This window comes from Carettochelys insculpta, chromosome 9 (genome assembly GCF_033958435.1).
Source record: "Carettochelys insculpta isolate YL-2023 chromosome 9, ASM3395843v1, whole genome shotgun sequence".
Lineage (NCBI taxonomy): Eukaryota > Metazoa > Chordata > Testudines > Carettochelyidae > Carettochelys > Carettochelys insculpta.
This window is the reverse complement of record NC_134145.1, coordinates 23,819,085-23,840,148: the sequence shown is the minus strand read 5'-3', so window position 1 is coordinate 23,840,148 and position 21,064 is coordinate 23,819,085. Positions and strand designations below refer to the sequence as shown.

Genomic DNA, 21,064 nt, shown 5'->3' with positions numbered 1-21,064 from the left:
GCATAGCCCTGCATTGCGTGGTGGCTATGGAAGTCAATGACCTATATGTAGACTGACAGATGACAGACTGTGGTTAATGGGAGAGAACACAGTCACTGTATTCAGTGGTTTAAACACATTAAACAGCTATCTTGCTGATTCCTACTGAGATGGAGAAACCTCCAAGAAATAGAAGGATAATTCTCAACACAGTGCTTGATGCACTTAGCAAAGCTGTGTTTTGGGTGATGGCAGTAGATGATTCTATGTAGTCAGCAATATGGCAACATGGTTCTTGAGTTTCTTGCAGGACAATGACATTAATCACGTAGTCTCACATAACAGAAGCAAGCTTGTCACCTCTAGGTTTGGATACACCTTCAATTCAATACACAAATTCTTAGAACTGGGTTTATCGTTTTCTTTAGTTACTCTGCAAAAGCCACTTTTTCCACTGCTGTTCAATCTTGAACTTCGCTGGGAGACGTTTGAATTCTGACTTGATGATATCTGTTGTGCTTTAGCATATAAGAGTGGAGAGCAGATGGTACAAGGTTGTCATCACCTGCCTCTAGTTAGTCTCTGAGCATCTACTAATGGATCATATAGTAGCAACATCCAGATGGCTTTTTCACTCTACAAACCACCATACAGCAGTTAATATTTCCTTCAGATAACTCACCTCAGTATTGGAGTATTGTAATGAACTCTATGGGGAAGCATATTAAATTCATGTGCAAACTGAAGCCAACACAAAATTCACTGGTTAAGTAAAAGTTTGTTTTCCCCAAAAATAGCAGTGATTCACATTACACAATAATACTGTGTTAAGTTCTGTGACTGGTATTGACTGCCTATTAGTTTCTGAGTTGATTTTCTGATGCTGGTTTTGACCTGTAAATCCCTAAATGGCCTGGGGAGTAACTTTGTAGAAGATATTTCTCTCTTCATGACATACCATAGGGAAGAGAAATACAAAAGAGAAGCTTTCTTTGACTGCATTCTCTATAAACAGAATAACAGAAAAGTGGGGCTAGAAAGGACCTTGAAAGTGCACCTAGTCCAGTCTCATAAGCAGAGGCAGAACCAAACACTCCTGCAATATCACTGGTATGTGCTTGGCTAAAATAAAAGTGCTTTAGTCCAATGAAATACATATCCATACACTGATGTAAACTGTACGCAGCTTATTGTTAATTAAGACCCTTGATACTAAAATAAACGTGTACCTCTTTCATTTCCTTCATGAATGTTGATGAATTTGTTTCTATATCATCATCCATACCGATTCTAGTGAAAATCTGCTCAGCAATTCTAAATGAAGAATATTCTGCTGGGACGTAAGAGCCTGCAAAATAAAAGCACACCTTATTTTATGTTAGAACTGGTAGCAACACCATTGCTAAAAATTGGCCTTGTTTAATGCACAGATGAAATCTCATCTTATTTTTAGAAACACATTTTTCCACTTAGTAAATAGTAACATTTTCACGAGAAAACAATATGAATAGCACAAAAGAATACTCATATAGGAAACTATTGCTCACCAATCTGTGCCATGATTTGACAGAGAGCAATCTGTTTCAAGTAAGTCGATTTTCCACTCATATTTGGTCCTGTAATAATGATAAAATTGCTGCCTTCTGTGATGTAAGTGTTATTAGGAACCGGTTTTTCCATAGATATCTTTTCAAGAATAGGATGCCATCCCTGCTTGATTGCTAAGGTATCAGTAAATTCTGGCCGAACTAAACCAAGAAAAAATAAGAAATGTTAATTACTAGACACAGAAAACTGTAGCAATTATTAAAAAGTTGGATTTTTTAAATAAATAAGAATCACTCATGAAGAGCAGAAGTAGAGATCTGCGCCTGCTACTCTCACTCTTGTAGGATAACATTTTGCCATTTAAGCTGCTGGCTTCACTCCTCTGCCAAGTATAAGTACTGCAAGTCGTTACCTCTCTTTTCCCCTACTTGTACCTATAAACAAGTCCAAACAAGCTTGTTCAAAGCATCTCCCTTTAATTAACAAAAATAAATATTGCAAACAGGAAAAGACCTTCCATATGAGCCTTTAGTTCTATGCCTAGCTCTGGATTTGGGGGTCTTCACTTACACAGTTTCCGTATCCTGTCTGCATCATGAAGCTCTTAGTCCTCCTCCTTGTGCAGGCCCATGCACGGAAGGGACGCAAGGAATGCAAATGTATCCCCCCAAAATGGAACACCCCATCCCTTCCCCACTCCGCCCCTACCCTGACCAGCCTGGCTGGGGATTACTTCAGGGCCTCCCTCATCCCCACTCCCAACAGGGACACCACACCCACCAACGGGGGACAGAGACCCAGCACCCAAGGGGGGACGGGGGGCATCGGCCATGGGCCAGGGCACCGTACTAACAGCCTTCCCCTCCCTCTCTCTCCCTCTCCGCAGCTGCACCACCCGAGGCCCCAGGCATCCAGGCACCCTCCGTGGTCCCTGAGAGCCCGCCAGAGGTCAGGCACATTGCCAAGGCTGGACCTGGCGGCTCTCCGGCAGCAGGCGAAGGTAGCCCAGGAGAGGCTGTGGTTTGACCATGAGGAGTCCACCTGGCGCCGGACAGCGTGGCAGGAGTTCATGGGGGTCTTTCAGGTCATAGCTGGGTTGCTCTGGGAGGCTGTCGTCTGGCTCCTGCCCCCCGCTGCCCTCCCTGCTGCTCCAACCAATGCCCGCCCTGCCTGCCTTGCCCCCGCCCCACCACCCCGCCTGCTTTGCCTGCCATCTTGCCTGCCTCACCCACTGCCCCACCTGCCAGCCCCCCAAGACTGGAGCCCACTGGGGCTGAAGACCGGCTGGTGGAGGCACCCCAGCCATACCTGCCGGTCCTCCCATCTCCCAGCCTGCCATTCTGGGGCCCGTGGATGGGGAGGCCCGTGACCCGAACCCGCCAGGGGTTACACCTCTCTACCCCCACCCCAGATTGATGGGCTGACAGCTACGTTGTCCACTGGCCCCCCCATTTGTATATAGTTGTCCCCCCACTTGTATATTAGTTCCAGTTCTTGTTGTGCATGTACCACCAGACAGTTTTATCACTGTTCAATAATCCACAATTTTATTTTTCAAAGAACCCGAGCAGAGTGCTTGTTGGTGGGATAGTGTGTGGGTGGTGGGAGCGGTGTGCAGGAGGCCTGCTGAGGATGGCCAGGGAGGTGCTATGGGGTCCCCCTGATCAAAATGGGCCCGCAGGGCCTTGCGGACCCATACCCCCCTCGCAGTGGGCCTGGCGACTGGGTGCAGCGGCCAGCTGGGGGAAGCTCATGCCGGTGTTGACTGCCTGTCCCTGAACGGAGGCCTCCCCCTTACTCTCAACAATGTTGTGGAGCGTGCAGCACACGCGCACAACCTGGGGGATGTTCTGGAGGCCAACATCCAGGTGGGCAAGGAGGCACCACCACCAGCCCTTCAGGAGGCCGAAAGGTCCTCTCCACCACCTGGCAGGCGTGGTTCAGTCGGGCATTGTAGCGCTCCTGGCTGGCAGTGAGGTGGCCGGTGTATGGGCACATGAGCCATGGCTGGAGGAGGTTGGCCATGTCTGCCATGAGGTGTCTTCTGGGGGATGCAGGTCCCCACCTCCAGCAGGCAGCAAAGACCCGCGTTCTGGAAGGTGCAGGTGTCGTGTGTACAGCCAGGCCAGCCCATGTACACATCTTGGAAGTGACCCTGCTGTTCACCATGGCCTGAAGGACCATGGAGTGGTAGCCCGTCCAGTTTATGTATCTTCCCCTGCTATATGGATGGGGATGTGGGTCCCATCAAGGGCCCCAAAGCAGTTCGTGAACCCCATGGCAGCAAATCCAGTGACAGCTGCGTCCAGGTCCCTGACTCAGATGACCCGCTGGAGCAGTAAGGCATTGAGCACATGGACCACCTGTGGGGTGGGGACACAAGCACCCATGAGGGTGTGCAAGGTGCCTCAGGCCCCTCCCCCCAGGCTCCCCTCCCAGGCACCCCCCTGCTCACCACGTCCCTCCCTCCCTCCCCGGCCCCACACCCAGCCCTCTCCCTCCCAGGGCATCCCTCCCTCCCCAGGACTCCACCTGACCCCCTCCCTCCCTGACATTCCTCCCTCCCAGACCCACACCTGGGCCCCCCTCCTCCGCCAGTGGGTGCATGCCCAGGGCTCCTTACCTCCATGACGATGGCCCCGACTGTGGCCTTTCTCACTCCAAATTGGTGTCCCATGGAGTGGTAGCTGTCTGGAGTGGTCAGCTTCCAGACAGCTATTGCGACCCTCTTCTCCACGGGGAGGGTGCACCACATCCGGGTGTCCTGGTGCCTCAGTGCAGGGGTGAGCCACTGGCAGAGCTCCAGGAAGGTCTGCCAGTGCATGCGGAAGTTCCACAGCCATGTGTCATCATCCCACTCCCCCATGACAAGCTGCTCCCACCACTTGGAGCTGGTGGGGTAGCTCCAGAGGCAGCGGAGCACCCAGCTGGGGAGGAACAGAGGAGCCTCCTGGTCAGGGTGTCCTCATCTGCCCCTGGGGAGGGCCCCCCTGGCAGGAGCTGCTGGGCTGCCTCCCATGCAGCTCCTAGCAGGGCTCTTGCTCTCTGGGAGACAACCTAGAAGGCTTCCAGGTGCTGCTGCTGCTGTTGTTGAGGGTCCATGGCTGCTGTGTGTCAGTCTGTGAGAGTGTGGCTAGAGCTCTGCAGACCTCGTGCTGCGCAGACCGGGTGTGTCTAGGAGGGGCTCTTCAAAGGAGTGGCTTGCTGTTGCCCCAGAAGGGCTAGTCCAGCCTTTGACCCCGTCTGTGGGCTTTCCTGGCCCCTTATTTCAAAGGGGAGCACTTGTGTGTGTGGAGGCTCTGCTTTTCCTTCCGGGGTGGCTCCTTTCGACACTGAACATTGACGGCACCAGCCCCGGAGGATGTGCGGATGATACGCATCGAAGTAGCCTATTTCGATGTTGTTACTTCGAAATAGGCTACTTCGATGTAGCGTCCTAGTGTAGCCGTAGCCCTAGAGTCTCTTCTCCACACACTGCTCCTTGTTGACACCTTCTCCATATCAAGTTCTGGTAATTTTATTAAAGCCAGGTACTCCTCTAACTGAGCAATAAAAAGATATGGGCAATCAATTAGTGCCCAGTCCAAAGTTTAGACACCAATGCTTGTTTAGCAGCCTTAGTCGTGGGCAGACTATCCCTAATTCTCTCTGAAAGGGCAGTCATCCCTTGACAAGCAAGAGTGAAAGGATCAGAAAAGATATTGCAGTGTAAAAGACCTGACTTCTATCAAATCAGCAAAGACAGTGTACTTGGAGGAATTAATAAGCTGTTTCCTGAAAGCGATTACATCTTTTATACAAGCCCTCATGATCTACTGCAGAAAAGAAACATCTTAAACCCCCTATCCCCATGCTCAAATTAACATGCCAAGATTGTGTTGAGCAGCAAGTGGGAGAGTACATGAATAAAAAGAGAAAGCACAGTAGGAAAAATGAAGCTATAAAAGTAATTCATACATTGAACTGAAATCCAGTTCTAGTTTGATAAACACTGAGAAACAGGGGAGTAGCTTCACACACATTTATATTAATATTTACCATCTATTCGAAATACACTTACCGTAGTCAGAAAGAGTGCAGGAATGGGCAAATGACAGCAACATATCCAACATTGACACAGTGTCAGAGAGTTTGTAAAGGCAATGAATATGGTCATAGATTTCACTCAGTAGTTTACACACTATTCTGCAAGTAAACAGCACAGATTTAGTTACTGTACCCTACATTTTAGTGCTTTACAGTTTACAGAAATAAAGCAACTATTAAGTTCAAATTGTCAGTATGGTACTTGGATACCATGACGCCAGACATTTCATAATTGCCATAGTAATTTTAAACATGGACAATTCTGTGAATTTCCCAAAGTTTACTGGTAAGTTATTGGGGAGCAACTTCTAGGCCTGGGCAATCTATTAGTGCCCAGTCCACTGATTAGCCACCAAGTGGCTTGAAAAGTAGCTGCATATGCAAACTCCCGCTGGCTTGAAAGAGAGCTGCATGTGTAAAACTGATACAAATACAGCTTTGGAACCAATGGTGTTCTATTGCCCTCAAGATTGACTCTTAGTTTTTTGAGTCCTTCATTTTTAAAATTATTCACATGATCCCCAAAAGAAGATGCAGCCAAAAAACAGCCTATGTTAGCTTTTATAATTTAGAAGAAAAGAGAATATATGCCCTTGGGTCCTTACATAAGAATAATTTATGGAAAAACTGAAGGTAATTCTACTTCAAATCAAAGGCATACTTAATATAAATAATGGCAACACATTGCCAAATTGCTATACTCATTGTGTCATTTTGTGTTGCTAATACTCCACAAAAATGTTTAATAAATGTGATTAATACTCTTTTAATGAATATATGTCTACCAATTTTAATAATAATTCAGAATAATATTTAGCCTTTTAATGTGCTCCTTCATGAAGAACATTTCTTTCTAAAATCTGGATTGCTTTTATAAGACACCATAATTTAACAATGAAATTATATTAGAAAATCTCACAACTATTTGTTAACATGGCAAATCAATCAAGTTAACACAAATATTAAAGAGTTTGAAATGTTCTTACAAGTAGGTCATGTGATAAATCTCTCTCAAGGACTCCTGACACCTTTCATTCATTTTAATTAAGTCTGCTGAAGTAAAACTATATGCATTTTTCATTTTAGTGATCTGTAGGGAAATTCAAACTCAAAGTAATACATGTCAAATAAATGCATATAAAGAAAGATTTCCAGAAACATAGTAGCAACAATCTGGAAAGCAAGTGACAAAGAGTTATCTTATTTCACTTTTCCTAAATAAAATAATATGAAAAAACAAGAAAACAAAATGCAAATATGAGAATAACAACCTTACAATATCTCATATTATCAAGAAATAATATACCACATGTAGACATTTAGAACACCATATAAAAGAATATAGGTTAAATAAATTATCTTCTCATTTATTATGTAAAGTCACTGAAGTCATTATTTTCATGACAAAATACATCCAGAATATATACCTTTGTAAATTCTGACGGAAGCTGACCATTAGGTAATGCTGCACATTCTGCATTCATCTGGATAAAAAATCCACGAGCAGAACTGAAACTCATTTTCAAAGGTAGGTTGTATTTTTCTCCTAACTGTGTTATCATTCCTAAATAATATGGGAGAAAATCAGCCGTAAGTGAAATATTATCTAATCTAATTCACTGTGTATTTTAGAGTCTGTCTGTTTGATCAGGAACTCATCCTGAACAGTAAGAGCTAGGATCACCAAATTCCATATGCAGCTTCCTCTTATCATAACTTAAAGCAACTTAAGGGTTTCATCGTACCAGGAAAATGGGATGTACCTGCAATGGGATTAATTCTCATAAAACCAAATAGACAAAAACAGAATTACCAAATCAAGGACCGTCACCAGAATCAATAGAACTGAGCAAATGTTCAAAAAGACAGAACCAGGATAAGCCAGAAAAATAGGATGAACCTGAAAAAGGATTGCTTCTCAAAAAACCTTTAAGAAAAAGAGATAAAATGGAGAAATCTGAAGTAGTGCTCTATTTTGGCACAGCTAAATCAATGCTTATGGTTTGAAGCCTAGAAGAAAATGTCATTGGAACAAAATTGACTACAGCTTTTTTTTTTTGTTAAAGCATAGTGAATGATAAGTTTATAGGAACAAAGGAAAAATGCATTTGATGGAATTCCCATTTTTAAAAATTTACTAAAAATATTAAAAGGGGAAATTTTAACAAATCCTTTTTTAAAAAATCCAAAATAAACATTAACTTCATAAAAATAACACTGTATTTTTGATAAGTACAATCATTTAGATAAAGTATGTACATTTTCCTTTTAGTTTCCCAAAAATCCCAACACCACCCTAATTGAGTTAAGGACCTGAGCAACACCAGGTAAATCTGCTAGTACAGGCACAACCACTCTAGTCCAGAACCTTGATACCCAACTGGTGCTGAACCAGAGAACTTGCCAAACCATGGGAGGTCAATATTGTTTAGCACCATTACCAAAACTTCTACTACTCACTGGGCTCTTAGAAGACATTTAGGGGTAAATTAGAGCTAAGTAAGAGCACAGAACACTGAGAGCCAGGACTCATGGCTGTAAACAAACTTTATAGGACCACGGGAAAATTGGCCACACCTAATTTAAGCAGAAATTGGGCCAACTAAAATCATGCCAGAATCCCAATGTTGCTGGACCAGAGTGCTGGACTAGAGAGGTTCAATGTGTATGTTATAAAACTCACTGTGTTATCTGAGCAATAAAGGCATCCTGTAGATATCTAGATGCCAAATCCAGTAAATTAGACAGTCCTGCCAGGGCCCTGAAAGAATGTGTGTGTGGAGGTGATAGAGCTCAGTAAATCATTCAAATAAGAGCACTAGCTTTATAAAACTGGTGGACAAAAAGTTCCACCTGAGAACAGGAGAATTCATAGGCTATTTTTAAAGATAGTCATATTTTGTCATGGGGGTGTCAGGAGAGGGTTGTCCTTTTGCTGGAAAAGAAGATTTCTCATCCGAGTAAATTTCAGATTAATCCACTTTCATGTCTGTGGTGTTTTACCCTGCTTTATTCATCAAGTAACTGTAATATATAGATCTGGGGCTCTCTTTCATAAATCTAAACAATCCACTTTTTCTCCCCTCGCTTCATAGTTCCAGGTCATTGGTACTTCTAAACCCTAGAGGTACATTTTCTACACAGAAGTGAGGGGGCTCTTGGTAGAGAACAGGGGTGCAGTAGTTAGGGCACTGGTGCAGTGCTGTAGAGGTGCAGGAGTCAGGACAGTGGGTTGGAGGTGCAGAGAACTCAAGGCGGGGTATGGAGTATGGAGGGGCTTGGGGCATGAGGTTGGAAGTTATGGGATGGCTCAGTGCATGGGGTTGTAGGGTGAGGGGAGATTCGAGCTGGGAGTGTGGCCACTGTGCTGCCCAGACACCAGATGTTAGAGGCTGGCAGGGGCAGTGACCATGCTGCCTGGCCACCAGATCCCTGGGGCTAGAAGGTGCAGTTCTGTAGCTTGGGTGCACTGTGCCTCCTGATCAGCCCTCCCATCCTCAGCCCGCTCCTGCACCCACCCTCTCAGACCGCTCATCCCCCAACCACTCCTGCACATTCCCTCCCGTTCAGAGCCCAGACATCAGGCCTGCTTTCCAAAAGACCCCTCTCCACACTGAATGCCTCATTTTTGACCCCACAACACAGCTAGCTGGGCCCCCCATAGGTTCTGGGACTGGTGAGCAAAGGGAATGAGGGAAGTGTCTTTTTCTGTTTCAGTCAGAAGCCGTGTGAGTGGATGGGAGTGATTGGGGTTTGTTTTTTTCTTTTCACTTGTGGGCCCCCAGCAAACAAGGGAGCCTGAGCTTGTGCTGTGCAGAGAAGAGCAGTTTGCAAGGTGTGAATTGGGGGAGTTCCCTGCCAGGTGAGCCTTCAAGGGCTGAATAGACTGGAGGCAAGGCTTTGAGCCAGGCCTGACCAGCCAGCAGCTCTCCCTATAAGAAGGGAGCCCAGCGAACAAGGGGTGAGCAGCGAACAGGGAAGGGAGTTTGCCTCTGGGAGTTCGCCGAGGGAGGAGCCCCGTGTTTGTTTGTCCTTTTCAGGTATGGTGTTCCACCTGTGCCCTGCAAGGCAGCACTACCAGGAAAAGAAGTCTCTGAAGAAAAGAGCCTGAAGAGCAATGGGGGAAGGTGGACCTGGGGGCACTGAGAGCAGCTGGGGGGAGAGGGGCCAGTGCAGTGAGGAGGGTGGACATGGGAGCAGATTGGGGGGTAGTGGGTTGGGGAGGGTCCTGTGGTGATGGTAGCTGTGGGGTGGGGGGGCGAAAGGTAGGGAGGAGGGTCCCGGGGATATGAGGTCATGGCTCCACAGGGAGCTATGGTGATGTGGTGACAGGGAGGTATGAAGTAGTAGGATCCTTAACCACAGTCTCCACACCCCACTGCCTTGTGGGTTATCCTGGGAAGGAGAAAGGCTAAGGGAGTAAACCCTGACAGAAAATCCGGAGTGGAGTCCGAAGGCGGTTCGGTGTCAACTTCTGGCACTGTCCCGGCAACTCCTGCAGCTGAGCTGGTACCAGATGTGGAGGTTATCCTCTCCTTTGGACTATATCAGTAAAGCCGAGAGGGGGACACTGGTGTCTGGGCAGCCCAGAGTCTCCATAACAAGTGCCCAGGCTCGTGCCCGGAGAGGTACTCTGGCATCGCTGAACAGTGTTGCATCAACACGGGAGGCAACAGTTACCGGTTATAAGCTCTTGCTCGATTGGCGTAGAGAACGAGCGCCAGGGGTTGCCTTCGACGGTGGGAGAGATCCTCGCATCTCACTGGACAGTCACTGCCCGCCTCAAGCTGGGCAGCCCCCAGCCAATAGGGTACTGTCCCGTCACAGTTCACCTGCCTCGCTGGGTGTGTGAGGCTTAAGGTTCCTGAACCTGACAAGTGACTGAAATTTGGGCACCAGGCAAACCAATAAGAAAATCAACAAAAATTAGAAACATCAACAATTCAAGCTTGCTTGCTGGAATGTGCGGACCATGCTGACCGGCTTGACTGAAGATCTTCAGGCCATCAGTGACACCCGCAAGACCGCTGTCATCAACGAGAAACTGAAGAGGCTCAGAGTTGATATCGCTGCACTGCAAGAGATGCGACTCGCAGATTCGGGATCTCTAAAGGAAAAGGACTACAACCTTTTCTGGCAGGGTAAAGCCCAAGAAGAACCCAGAGAGCATGGTGTTGGCTTTGCTGTCAGAAACACCCTTCTACAAATGGTGGATTTAGTGATGGGTGGATCAGAAAGACTTCTTCGGATCACGCTTCAAACTTGCGCCGGTCCTGTCTACCTGATCAGCGCTTATGCCCCAACCCTGTACGCCACACCAGAAGTAAAAGACAAGTTCTACGACGTGCTTAGTACTGCTGTAGCACAAATACCTGCTCGTGAACAACTGTACATCTTGGGTGACTTCAATGCAAGAGTTGGAGCTGATTGGGCCTCATGGCCTTCCTGCTTAGGACACTTCAGTGTGGGAAAAATGAATGACAATGGACAGCGTCTCCTTGAACTGTGCACATACCACAATCTGTGCATCACAAACACATTATTCCAAACGAAGCCACAGCACAGAGTGTTGTGGAGACACCCACGCTCGAAGCACTGGCATCAACTAGATGTGGTCATCACTAGGCGTAATAACCTCAAAAACGTCCTTCTGACAGGCAGCTATCATAGTGCTGACTGTGATACAGATCCCTCGCTAGTTTGTTCCAAGCTCAAGCTGAGACCCAAGAAGCTGTACCGCTCTAAACCTGCTGGAAGGCCCCGCATTGACGCCAGAAAGACCGCAAACTCAGAGAAAGCTGAAAAGTTCAGAGAGACCCTCCAGGAAAATCTGCGCAGCGGCCGTGGGGGCGTCGATGCGACATCCAAATGGCAACATCTGAGGGATACAGTTTACAACACGGCCTTGTCAGTGTTTGGAAGAAGAGCTAGAAACATGAACGACTGGTTCGAAGCTAACTCTGTTGAGATGATTCCAGTCATTGAAAAGAAGCACGCTGCACTCCTGGAGTACAAACGCTCACCAAGCCAGAGTACCCAGCAAGCACTTAGAGAGGCCAGAAGAACAGTACAGCAGACAGCCAGGCGCTGTGCCAACAACCACTGGCTCCAGCTATGCAGCAGCATCCAGACCTGTGCCGACTTTGGTAATCTCAGAGGAATGCACGAGGGTATGAAGAAGGTATTAGGACGCACCCAGAACAAGATGGCACCTCTGAAATCCAAATCCGGTGAAGTCATCACTGACAAAGCCAAACAGATGGAGCGCTGGGTTGAGCACTACTATGAGCTGTACTCACGCGAGAATGTTGTGGTTGACGCAGCCCTCGATGCCGTCGAGCTCCTACCAGTAATGGACGAACTGGACCAAGAACCAACTGTGGATGAACTGAAGACAGCTATCGACAGCATTGCAGAAGGAAAGGCCCCTGGTCAGGATGGTATACCACCAGAGGTAATCAAATGTGCCGCAGACACACTCCTGGAAACCCTGCATGAGCTACTGTGCCTGTGCTGGAAAGAGGGTGAGGTTCCACAGGATATGCATGACGCTAACATTGTAACGTTGTATAAGAACAAAGGAGACAGAAGCGACTGCAACAACTACCGTGGAATCTCCCTCCTAAGCGTCACTGGTAAACTGTTCGCTCGCATCATCCTTGGCAGACTCCAGAAGATTGCTGAGAGGGTGTACCCCGAATCGCAGTGCGGATTGCGCGCAGAGAGGTCTACCGTTGACATGGTCTTCTCTCTAAGGCAGCTGCAGGAGAAGTGCAGGGAGCAGAGAAAGCCACTCTACATAGCCTTCATCGACTTGACCAAGGCTTTTGACTTGGTCAGCAGGGATGGTCTGTTCAAACTGCTCCACAAGATAGGCTGTCCTCCACAGTTACTCAAGATGATCCAGTCGTTCCACGAAAACATGAGAGGAACCATCCAATATGACAGCGCATTATCGGATGCTTTCAGAATCAGGAGCGGCGTCAAACAAGGATGCGTGCTTGCTCCGACATTGTTTGGGATCTTTTTCACACTCCTCCTGAAGCATGCCTTTGGATCTTCAACAGAGGGCATCTTGCTGCACACAAGATCTGATGGGAAACTGTTTAACCTTGCAAGGCTGAAAGCTAAGTCTAAGGTGCGAGAAGTCCTCATCAGAGACATGCTGTTCACAGACGATGCTGCTGTAGTGTCTCACACAGAAGACCAGATTCAAAAACTGCTGGATCGGTTCTCCAAAGCGTGCAAGGACTTTGGGCTTACCATCAGTCTAAAGAAGACGAACGTACTCGGTCAGGATGTTGCTGAATCCCCATCAATCAGCATTGACAACTATACGTTAGAGGTCATCCACGAGTTCGTTTATCTCGGGTCCACCATCACTGACACCCTGTCGTTGGACACTGAGGTAAATAGGAGGATCGGAAAAGCGGCCACAACTCTGTCCAGACTCAGCAAGAGAGTGTGGAATAACAAGCTGTACACTCACACCAAAATGCAAGGCTACAGAGCCTGCATCCTCAGCACCCTCCTTTATGGCAGCGAGACTTGGACCCTGTATGCCCGCCAGGAAAAGAGGCTGAACGTCTTCCACTTGTGCTGCCTCAGGCGCATCCTTGGAATATCATGGAAGGACTGAGTTACCAACACTGCCGTCCTCGAGCAAGCTGGAATCCCAACCATGCACACCCTCCTCAGGCAGCGTCGACTCCGCTGGCTTGGCCACGTCCACAGGATGAACGATGGAAGGATTCCAAAAGACATCCTGTATGGTGAGCTAGCCTTTGGCAAAAGACCTCCCGGACGCCCCCAGTTGCATTACAAAGATGTGTGCAAGAGAGACCTCAGAGAGGTAGACATCGAGCTGGACAACTGGGAAGAACTAGCAGACGACCACAGCAGATGGAGGCAGGGGTTACACAAGGGCCTTCAGAAGGGCGAGTTGAAGATCAGACAGCTAGCAGAGAAGCGAGTGCACAGAAAGCACAATAAGGACTTGCCAGACACCCACTACATCTGCAAGAGATGCAGCAAGGACTGTCACTCTCGTATGGGTCTTTATAGTCACAATAGACGCTGTAAATGAAGTCCTCAATTGAAACTTTAAAGGGCGCGATCCATAGTCTATGCAGACTGAAGGATGCCTACCTGTGGGCCCCCCCAGCTGATTGTGTCCCTTGACTGATTTTTCTGTGGGTCAGTGCCCCCAGCCCAAAAAGGTTCCTCACCCCGATCTATAGTATATTATTGGTGCTCAAAATTCTACTATTCACAGGTGCTACTTGTCATCCTTGTCTAAGCATTAACTAAAAGAATAAGCTTGTCTGTTCAGAAATGTGACAGGAGCCATTCAGAAAAAAAAGATATTTTTTTCCATCAGCTTTTGACCCTTTATGTAAAATAGTCACACTCAACTAGTAGAATAGTAACAGAGAGGAAGCCATGCTAGACTATACACTATCAAAACAAAAAGCAGTCAAGTAGCACTTTAAAGACTAGCAAAAACTATTTTGCTAGTCTTTAAAGTGCTACTTGACTGCTTTTTGTTTCAAATAGTAGAGTCATTTTTCCAAAATTGCTTTGATTCACTTTGGCTTTAAAATAACATCAAGAAACTGGTTTTACACAATTCTTAATAGCACTATTAAATCATAGCCCATAGACTCAAACTTGTTAAAATTTTACAAAGTATCTGAGTTTGCAAAGTGTCAGTGGATGATAAAACTAAATTTTTGCACCAGAAAATTTTATTTTAAATAATACTGTTTGAACATTTTAGACTGAATTTAGATGTGTAGGTGCAAACCATAGGTTTTAAATGGATAGACTACAATGTGCTAGATTAATACACAGCTTGGATTTTTGTGGAAGAATAAATTAACTTTTTTCCATTTTAAAATCACAAAATAATTATTCATCATTTCATTTTAATTACAGTTTTTATCTACAAAGTGACAATCACAGTGTACATTTCAAACAGGGTTACCATATTTCTAGTTCCCAAATAGAGGACACTTCTTCAGAGAAGGGAAAGTGGGAGGGGAGAGGAATAGGTTCTACCACACCCTTTCTCTCTACTTTGTACACATAACATTTGTAAACAACAAGCGCGGGCCCTCTCAGAAAATGACACAGGCCACAGCCCAGCCTCAGCCCCAAAACCAGATGGGAAGGAGTGGCTTTCAAAATCAGGGGGTCGTTTCGAAAGGCTCCCAGCTACACATGCAGTGTGAGTTTCAAAACAAGCACTTTCGAAGCACACGCAGACACCATTATGCTAATGAGGTGCTGCATATTCATAGCAGTGCTTCATTAGCTTCTGCTGAAGTGGCTCAGTACCATGCCCCCTCTAAAAGGAGGGGCTAGTGTGGCCACAGCCTGTCAGCATGGTCACTGTCTAACAGCTGAGACCTCTTTGCTATGAGAAATGATATTACTGGCTTTAAACACTTAACCACTGCTTTACTCTGTTGCTTTTGCCATCTCTAACTCGTACTACTTTCACATCTTCACTTCATTTTTGTAAAGGGATTCTTTTTAAACACAGTAACACACAATAGCCGTGTCTACACGTGCACGCTACTTCGAAGTAGCGGCACTAACTTCGAAATAGCACCCGTCACGGCTACACGTGTTGGGCGCTATTTCGATGTTAACATCGACGTTAGGCGGCGAGACGTCGAAGCCGCTAACCCCATGAGGGGATGGGAATAGCGCCCTACTTCGACGTTCAACGTCGAAGTAGGGACCGTGTAGTCGTTGCACGTCCCGCAACATCGAAATTGTGGGGTCCTCCATGGCGGCCATCAGCTGGGGGGTTGAGAGACGCTGTCTCTCCAGCCCGTGCGGGGCTCTATGGTCACCGTGTGCAGCAGCCCTTAGCCCAGGGCTTCTGGCTGCTGCTGCTGCAGCGGGGGATTCATGCTGCATGCACAGGGTCTGCAACTCGTTGTCGGCTCTGTGTATCTTGTGCTGTTTAGTGCAAGTGTGTGTGGGAGGGGCCCTTTAAGGGAGCGGCTGGCTGTTGAGTCCGCCCTTTGACCCTGTCTGCAGCTGTGCCTGGCACCCTTATTTCGATGTGTGCTACTGTGGCGTGTACACGTTCCCTCGCTGCGCCTATTTCGATGTGGTGCTGCGCAACATCGATGTTGAACATCGACGTTGCCAGCCCTGGAGGATGTGTAGACGTTATTCATCGAAATAGCCTACTTCGAAGTAGGCTTCACGTGTAGACGTAGCCAATAAGTTAATTCACTAAAGGCTATTGGCTATGCAAAACTTTAATTGTATGTACTTTGCAAAGGATATTATATAATAATGGTTTGAGAGTATTATTTACTATGGCCCTTATATTCTTATTTCAAAGTCTTGAAATTTCATCTGCTAACATGTACCAGTTATTAAATTCCTCTATTAAGTGGTATGTTATGAATATGAATACAGGCAATTGGCAAATTAGATATAAAGTTTATTAAACAGAATTAAAAGTTTGTTTTCACAAAAAAAGCCTTTAAAAGTGAATGAAAAATTGGATGAAGAGAGAGATTACAGCTGAGCTGGATATGGTTATTATATATGAAGACACAGAAGAAAAAAAGGAATATGAAAATCTTCTAAGCAGAGATAAATTTTTAATGTAAAGGTTAAACTCACCCTCAGGCCAAGCAAAATCACTTCATAGTAACAGAGAACAACAAGAAGTCCTGTTCTCAAAGATACAGAATAACACGGCCACTCTCTGATTCACAGTAACAGCATCCATTATGATTTTCAAAACCGCTAAACTATGCAGACTGTGAACAGCATTCATAACATAGAATCAGTAATCACAGAAGCTGTTCCACTCAGATGTGACCAAAAACTTGTCAAAACCCTGAGGTCCCACAATGATCTAAATCAATTTTTTGCAGATATGTATAGCTTCTTTTGTTGTTTCCATTATAACTACAAGGTATATAATAAATAGAAATGACTTGGTAGAAAAATTTCAAAATTTGAGGCCCCTTTGTCTCTTGAGGCCTGTGCCCTCCTGACCCCACCTCTGATAAGGGCCAAACAAGTGTAAAGTCCTAAAAAACAAATTCAAATCAAATTTAAATGCCTCTTTTTACATGCACCCTAATAACTGTGTAGTTCTGTCAGGATGTTCAATGCTGCTGTCACATCCAGATGACAAACGGCTTTTTCTGACCTACGACGTCTGTTCTGCCTCTCCTGTAAACAGAAACACCTCTATAAGGGCACACAGTGAATTGCAATTCTACCAGAACCAAGACTGGAAAACGGATAAGAAAGGAATAATCACAGATATTTGTTCGTATTTCAAAAATCTGCCACGACAGAGACTGGAGGACCAAAAAGAAATTGTGTCTAGGAAAACCTAGATGTATGGCAACCCTAATTTCAAATATACTTCAATTTTGTTTTAATCAATGACAAAATCAAATTATAATACAATATAATACCTGTCCTCTCCTCATTTTTGGTTCTGTGTAACAGGTGCCATACATTTCTATTGTCAAGAATGAAATACCTGCTATGTCATCTACAATCTCTGTGTATGTTCTTCGAGCGATATCAAGGAATTCATTGATGTTTGGCCTGACTGCATAGCACTTCTGGGTCCTCATGTTCAAGCATCCTTTTGTGTATCTTGTATCATCATTAATGACAGTTTTAATCTTTTCAAGTATGATTTCAAACCTACAATAGTTATATCAGTAATGGAATTAGTTAGGTAATATTATTCAACTTCATTATAAACATAATATTGAATTATAACTGGAAATTACTGTAGGCAAAACCTCTCATAGTTCAACATAAATACTAAAAACTTACATGTGATTATTGTTTAACCTCAGAACAACATATAAACACAGCTAACTTTGACCTAAATCTTTTAATAACTTAAAGAATGGTAAAAGTTGCACGGTGCTCAGATATATGAAACTTCTCTTCAGTCATTTTCAGTGATTCCAAGAAATCAAAATGGTCTCAAAATTCTTTTTATCTTTTATAATAGTATCTACCGGAGTATCTAACTTTTGTAAGAACTTAAATGATATTTATCATTCATGACCAATCAACTAATGTTAAAACCAAGTTTCTATTGATCTTTTTTCATATTTTCCTGCAATATTTGAAGAACTGTTTCTGAACACTCCATAAAGAATAACTGTATTTAGTGGTTTCTAAGAATAACACAAAAATAGGAATTATAATTACAAATAATCACAAAGCATTACCTAAAAATCCTAGCAACATCCTCAGGAAAGAGGAGACAATAGGACATTCTAGCTATGAAAATATTATCACACTACCTTTTGTCTTCCAGAGAATTGTAGTATGCCTTTAATAGAGGTGTCTTGCAGCTTCTCAAAGCAGCCTACAGAAAATTAAAATACATAGATTTCAATTTCCATCATTTTTACTGTTTGTAGTGACATTAGATTCACACAGGCTTATTTGAAGTTGGGGGTAGGGGAGAGAGTGATTAGCAGTTGTGCTGGCATTTATTTAAATTAAATAATAATTATAAAACCAAACTTTTAGCTAGCATTCAGAATCCAGTTCCTAAAGTATTAGACACTCAGGTATGCTTTTAATCAACATGAGATATAGCACAGATATAGGCCCTTGTTTTATTATTAGAGGACATTATTACAGTGACAGGCTGTGTCTACACTAAGCCCAAGTGCCAACAGTTTTATGCAAATAAGGAGCCTCAAAAATACAAATTAGCATCTTATTTGCATATGTATGTCATAATATGCATATTCATCAGGCTAATTTGCATTTTGTATCAGAAATCAAGCAGTGTAGATGTGGTTCTGCCAGCAAAAACCCCCTTTGTTGGCAGCCCCTTATGCCTGGAAAAAATTAGGCATAAGGGTCTACCGACAAGGGTTTTTTGCTGGCAGAACCATATCAACACTTCTTGATTTCTTCTGCAGATATGTGAATTAGCCTCATGAATGTGCACAAGTCACGTGAATATGCAAATAAGACACCATTTTGCACTTTCGAGACTGCTTATTTGCATCCAACTGTCAGCACTAGGGCTCAGTGTAGACACTGGCACAATGTACAGTTCCATAAGATTAAAACGTAAATATAATGAACTGCAGTGTGTGACATCAAAGACTAACTAGGTTGGTTTGTCTGTAAATCAAGTAACAGAATACATTTCACCTTTAGAGGCTCCACAAGTTCCAGAGTATGCTTCAAATAGATTAAATTAGTTATCTTTGATTCAGCAGCTTTAACCTGTTCAAAATTACAAATATAGTAGACATGTATTTTAAAATACAATAATTTAAAATAAGCATGTACATTACATAGCTATTCCAAATGTATTTTCATGCACTGTTAAATGATTTATGAAAATTCATATAACTAATGATCAGCTTGATCATTTGTAATTTTTTTTTAATATTTGACTATATAAAGTTTGAGAAAACTCAAATTATAATATTTTCAAAGGATTTGGAAATTCAAAGCTTCTAAAAATGAAATTGAAAAAAACTTTAGAGTTGAAAAAATGGAAAAATCTTTTGCAGAAGGTAGGGCAGACTTTCAAAGGCATGAATGAATATCTTTCATTTGTTTTAAAGTCAAGATTACAGAAAATATAAATGAGTGAACGATCCTATGTGGGAAATACTGAACAGTAATTTTATTTCAATTTTATGAAAACTTCCATTACCCATAAAAGTAAAATAAGAATTTTAGTAGATTTTTAAAATAACTATTCTACAAATTGTTGGAACAGAAATGCCTCCCCTGCCCCACCCCATTTCTTAACTTCTCAAATCCAAGAATTTCTTTCCCCGCTCCCTCCCAAAGAGAAACCTCTAAAGTTTCTCAGAAAGAAAAATGTGCTCATGGAACTCATTTAAATTCTTTTATATATTACTGAATTTTCTTCTCAGAATGAAGCTTGGCAATCAGCCAAGAAGATTTTTTAGTGTAATGGAAGTGTCAAGGGGAACATTTATAGAAATATGCCTTAAGGTGAAACAATTTGGTTGTCTTGGATCACCTTAGCAAGAAGAAAGTAAGCAAAGGTAGCTGTTCCAATAACCATAACAAGTTTCTGACAAAATTCCCCTCCCGCACCAATGTTCCCTCTAATCGTTTCCAGCCGTGCGCAGAATACATTTTGTTATGTGCAACAAGACATGTGCAAATGCGCACCACAGAAGAAACACAAAAATGTGTGGGGCTCTGCTAGTCAGCTGGACAGCACTGGACTCTCTCCTGAGCACAAGCGCACACAGCTTCAGGAAAAAAAACTATCATTCTACAGTTTTGTTATTTTAAACATGTTCACATTCTAACATGGTGTTTTTATTATTAAACATTTGAAATAGGCACATGGATGAGAATATGATGAATTCTCTATTTTTTTTCCCTTTTTTTTGGGAAGGGGGAGGTGGAGCAGGATCTAAACTAGCATCCAGAAATACAAAGAAAAATTGCGGTGACACTCAGGGAGCAATGGGAAAGTGTACAGATTGGAAATTACTCCTCTGCTTCCTCCCCTCACCAGCCAGAAGTGAGAGACATGCATTCAAGCCATGTACTTCCCCATGGCTCCTTGATAGTCAGGGAAATGGGAAGAAGAGCAAGCAACATCCCAGTATGCATGATGCTGCCTCTTCCTCCCCCTGAAAGGGCACCCTGGGTTGTAATTATTCTTTGGTTGAGACTGGAGAGGTCCATGCTGAAGGCCAAGATTCAAATACTGCAGTTGTTGCACTGGGGATAGGAGTACATATTTTTGTAAATAAATTTGAAACAAAATAGGATGGCTGAATCTGGCCCTGAAAATTATCCTGATCTGTGATGTTGACTTCTGTTTAAATATTCTCTATATCCTTCTAACTCTAAAACAACTTGCCACATTGTAGCCAGACAAACTCCCCCCCACCCCCTCCACTGTAACTACTTCAAGGCACAGATGTGCTGAGCCGCTGAAATCATGTAATGCACAGAAGACTAGACAAAGGGGGTAAACAGGCTGTTCCTGGAGCCAGGGGCCTTGGGCTACCCTTGAAAAGTACTGATAGGGATACACTCATATAACGTTTCAGGAGAGGAATCCTACACCCATGTGAAAAGAATGTTCTGTCTTAACGATTCGGCTAACATTTGGCTATCTTCATCAAACAAATGCAAATTAATTTAGTAACCTTCTTTTGAGGCTGGCGTCACTGAGACATACCAGCACAACTGGTGTTAAGGAAGATGTGTACATGACCCAAGGGGTATAAAATAGGGCCTAGCAACAGACATGAACTGAGCTCCAATTGCCTGACCTGCTGGTCAGAACGGGCCTTTGCCTCCCGGTGTAAGGGGACGCCCTCCTTGTACTCTTCTTCCCAAGGGATTGAGTGACAAATGCTGGCTATGCTGGAATCGGATAATGCAGGGGTGAGAATTATACCTG

The 21,064-nt window shown here is 44.2% G+C and overlaps 1 protein-coding gene across 1 annotated transcript in view; it reads right to left on the bottom strand.

Moving 5' to 3' along the window:
- Window positions 1-21,064, bottom strand: part of MSH4 (mutS homolog 4) — a 77,786-nt gene that overhangs the window by 13,222 nt on the left and 43,500 nt on the right. The window contains exons 9-16 of the mRNA XM_075002573.1: window positions 18,805-18,879; window positions 17,934-17,998; window positions 17,147-17,316; window positions 7,041-7,177; window positions 6,600-6,703; window positions 5,588-5,712; window positions 1,527-1,727; window positions 1,209-1,327 (exon numbers count right to left, since the gene is read on the bottom strand). Coding sequence (XP_074858674.1) covers window positions 1,209-1,327; window positions 1,527-1,727; window positions 5,588-5,712; window positions 6,600-6,703; window positions 7,041-7,177; window positions 17,147-17,316; window positions 17,934-17,998; window positions 18,805-18,879 — 996 coding nt within the window. The remainder of the gene's footprint in view (window positions 1-1,208; window positions 1,328-1,526; window positions 1,728-5,587; window positions 5,713-6,599; window positions 6,704-7,040; window positions 7,178-17,146; window positions 17,317-17,933; window positions 17,999-18,804; window positions 18,880-21,064) is intronic.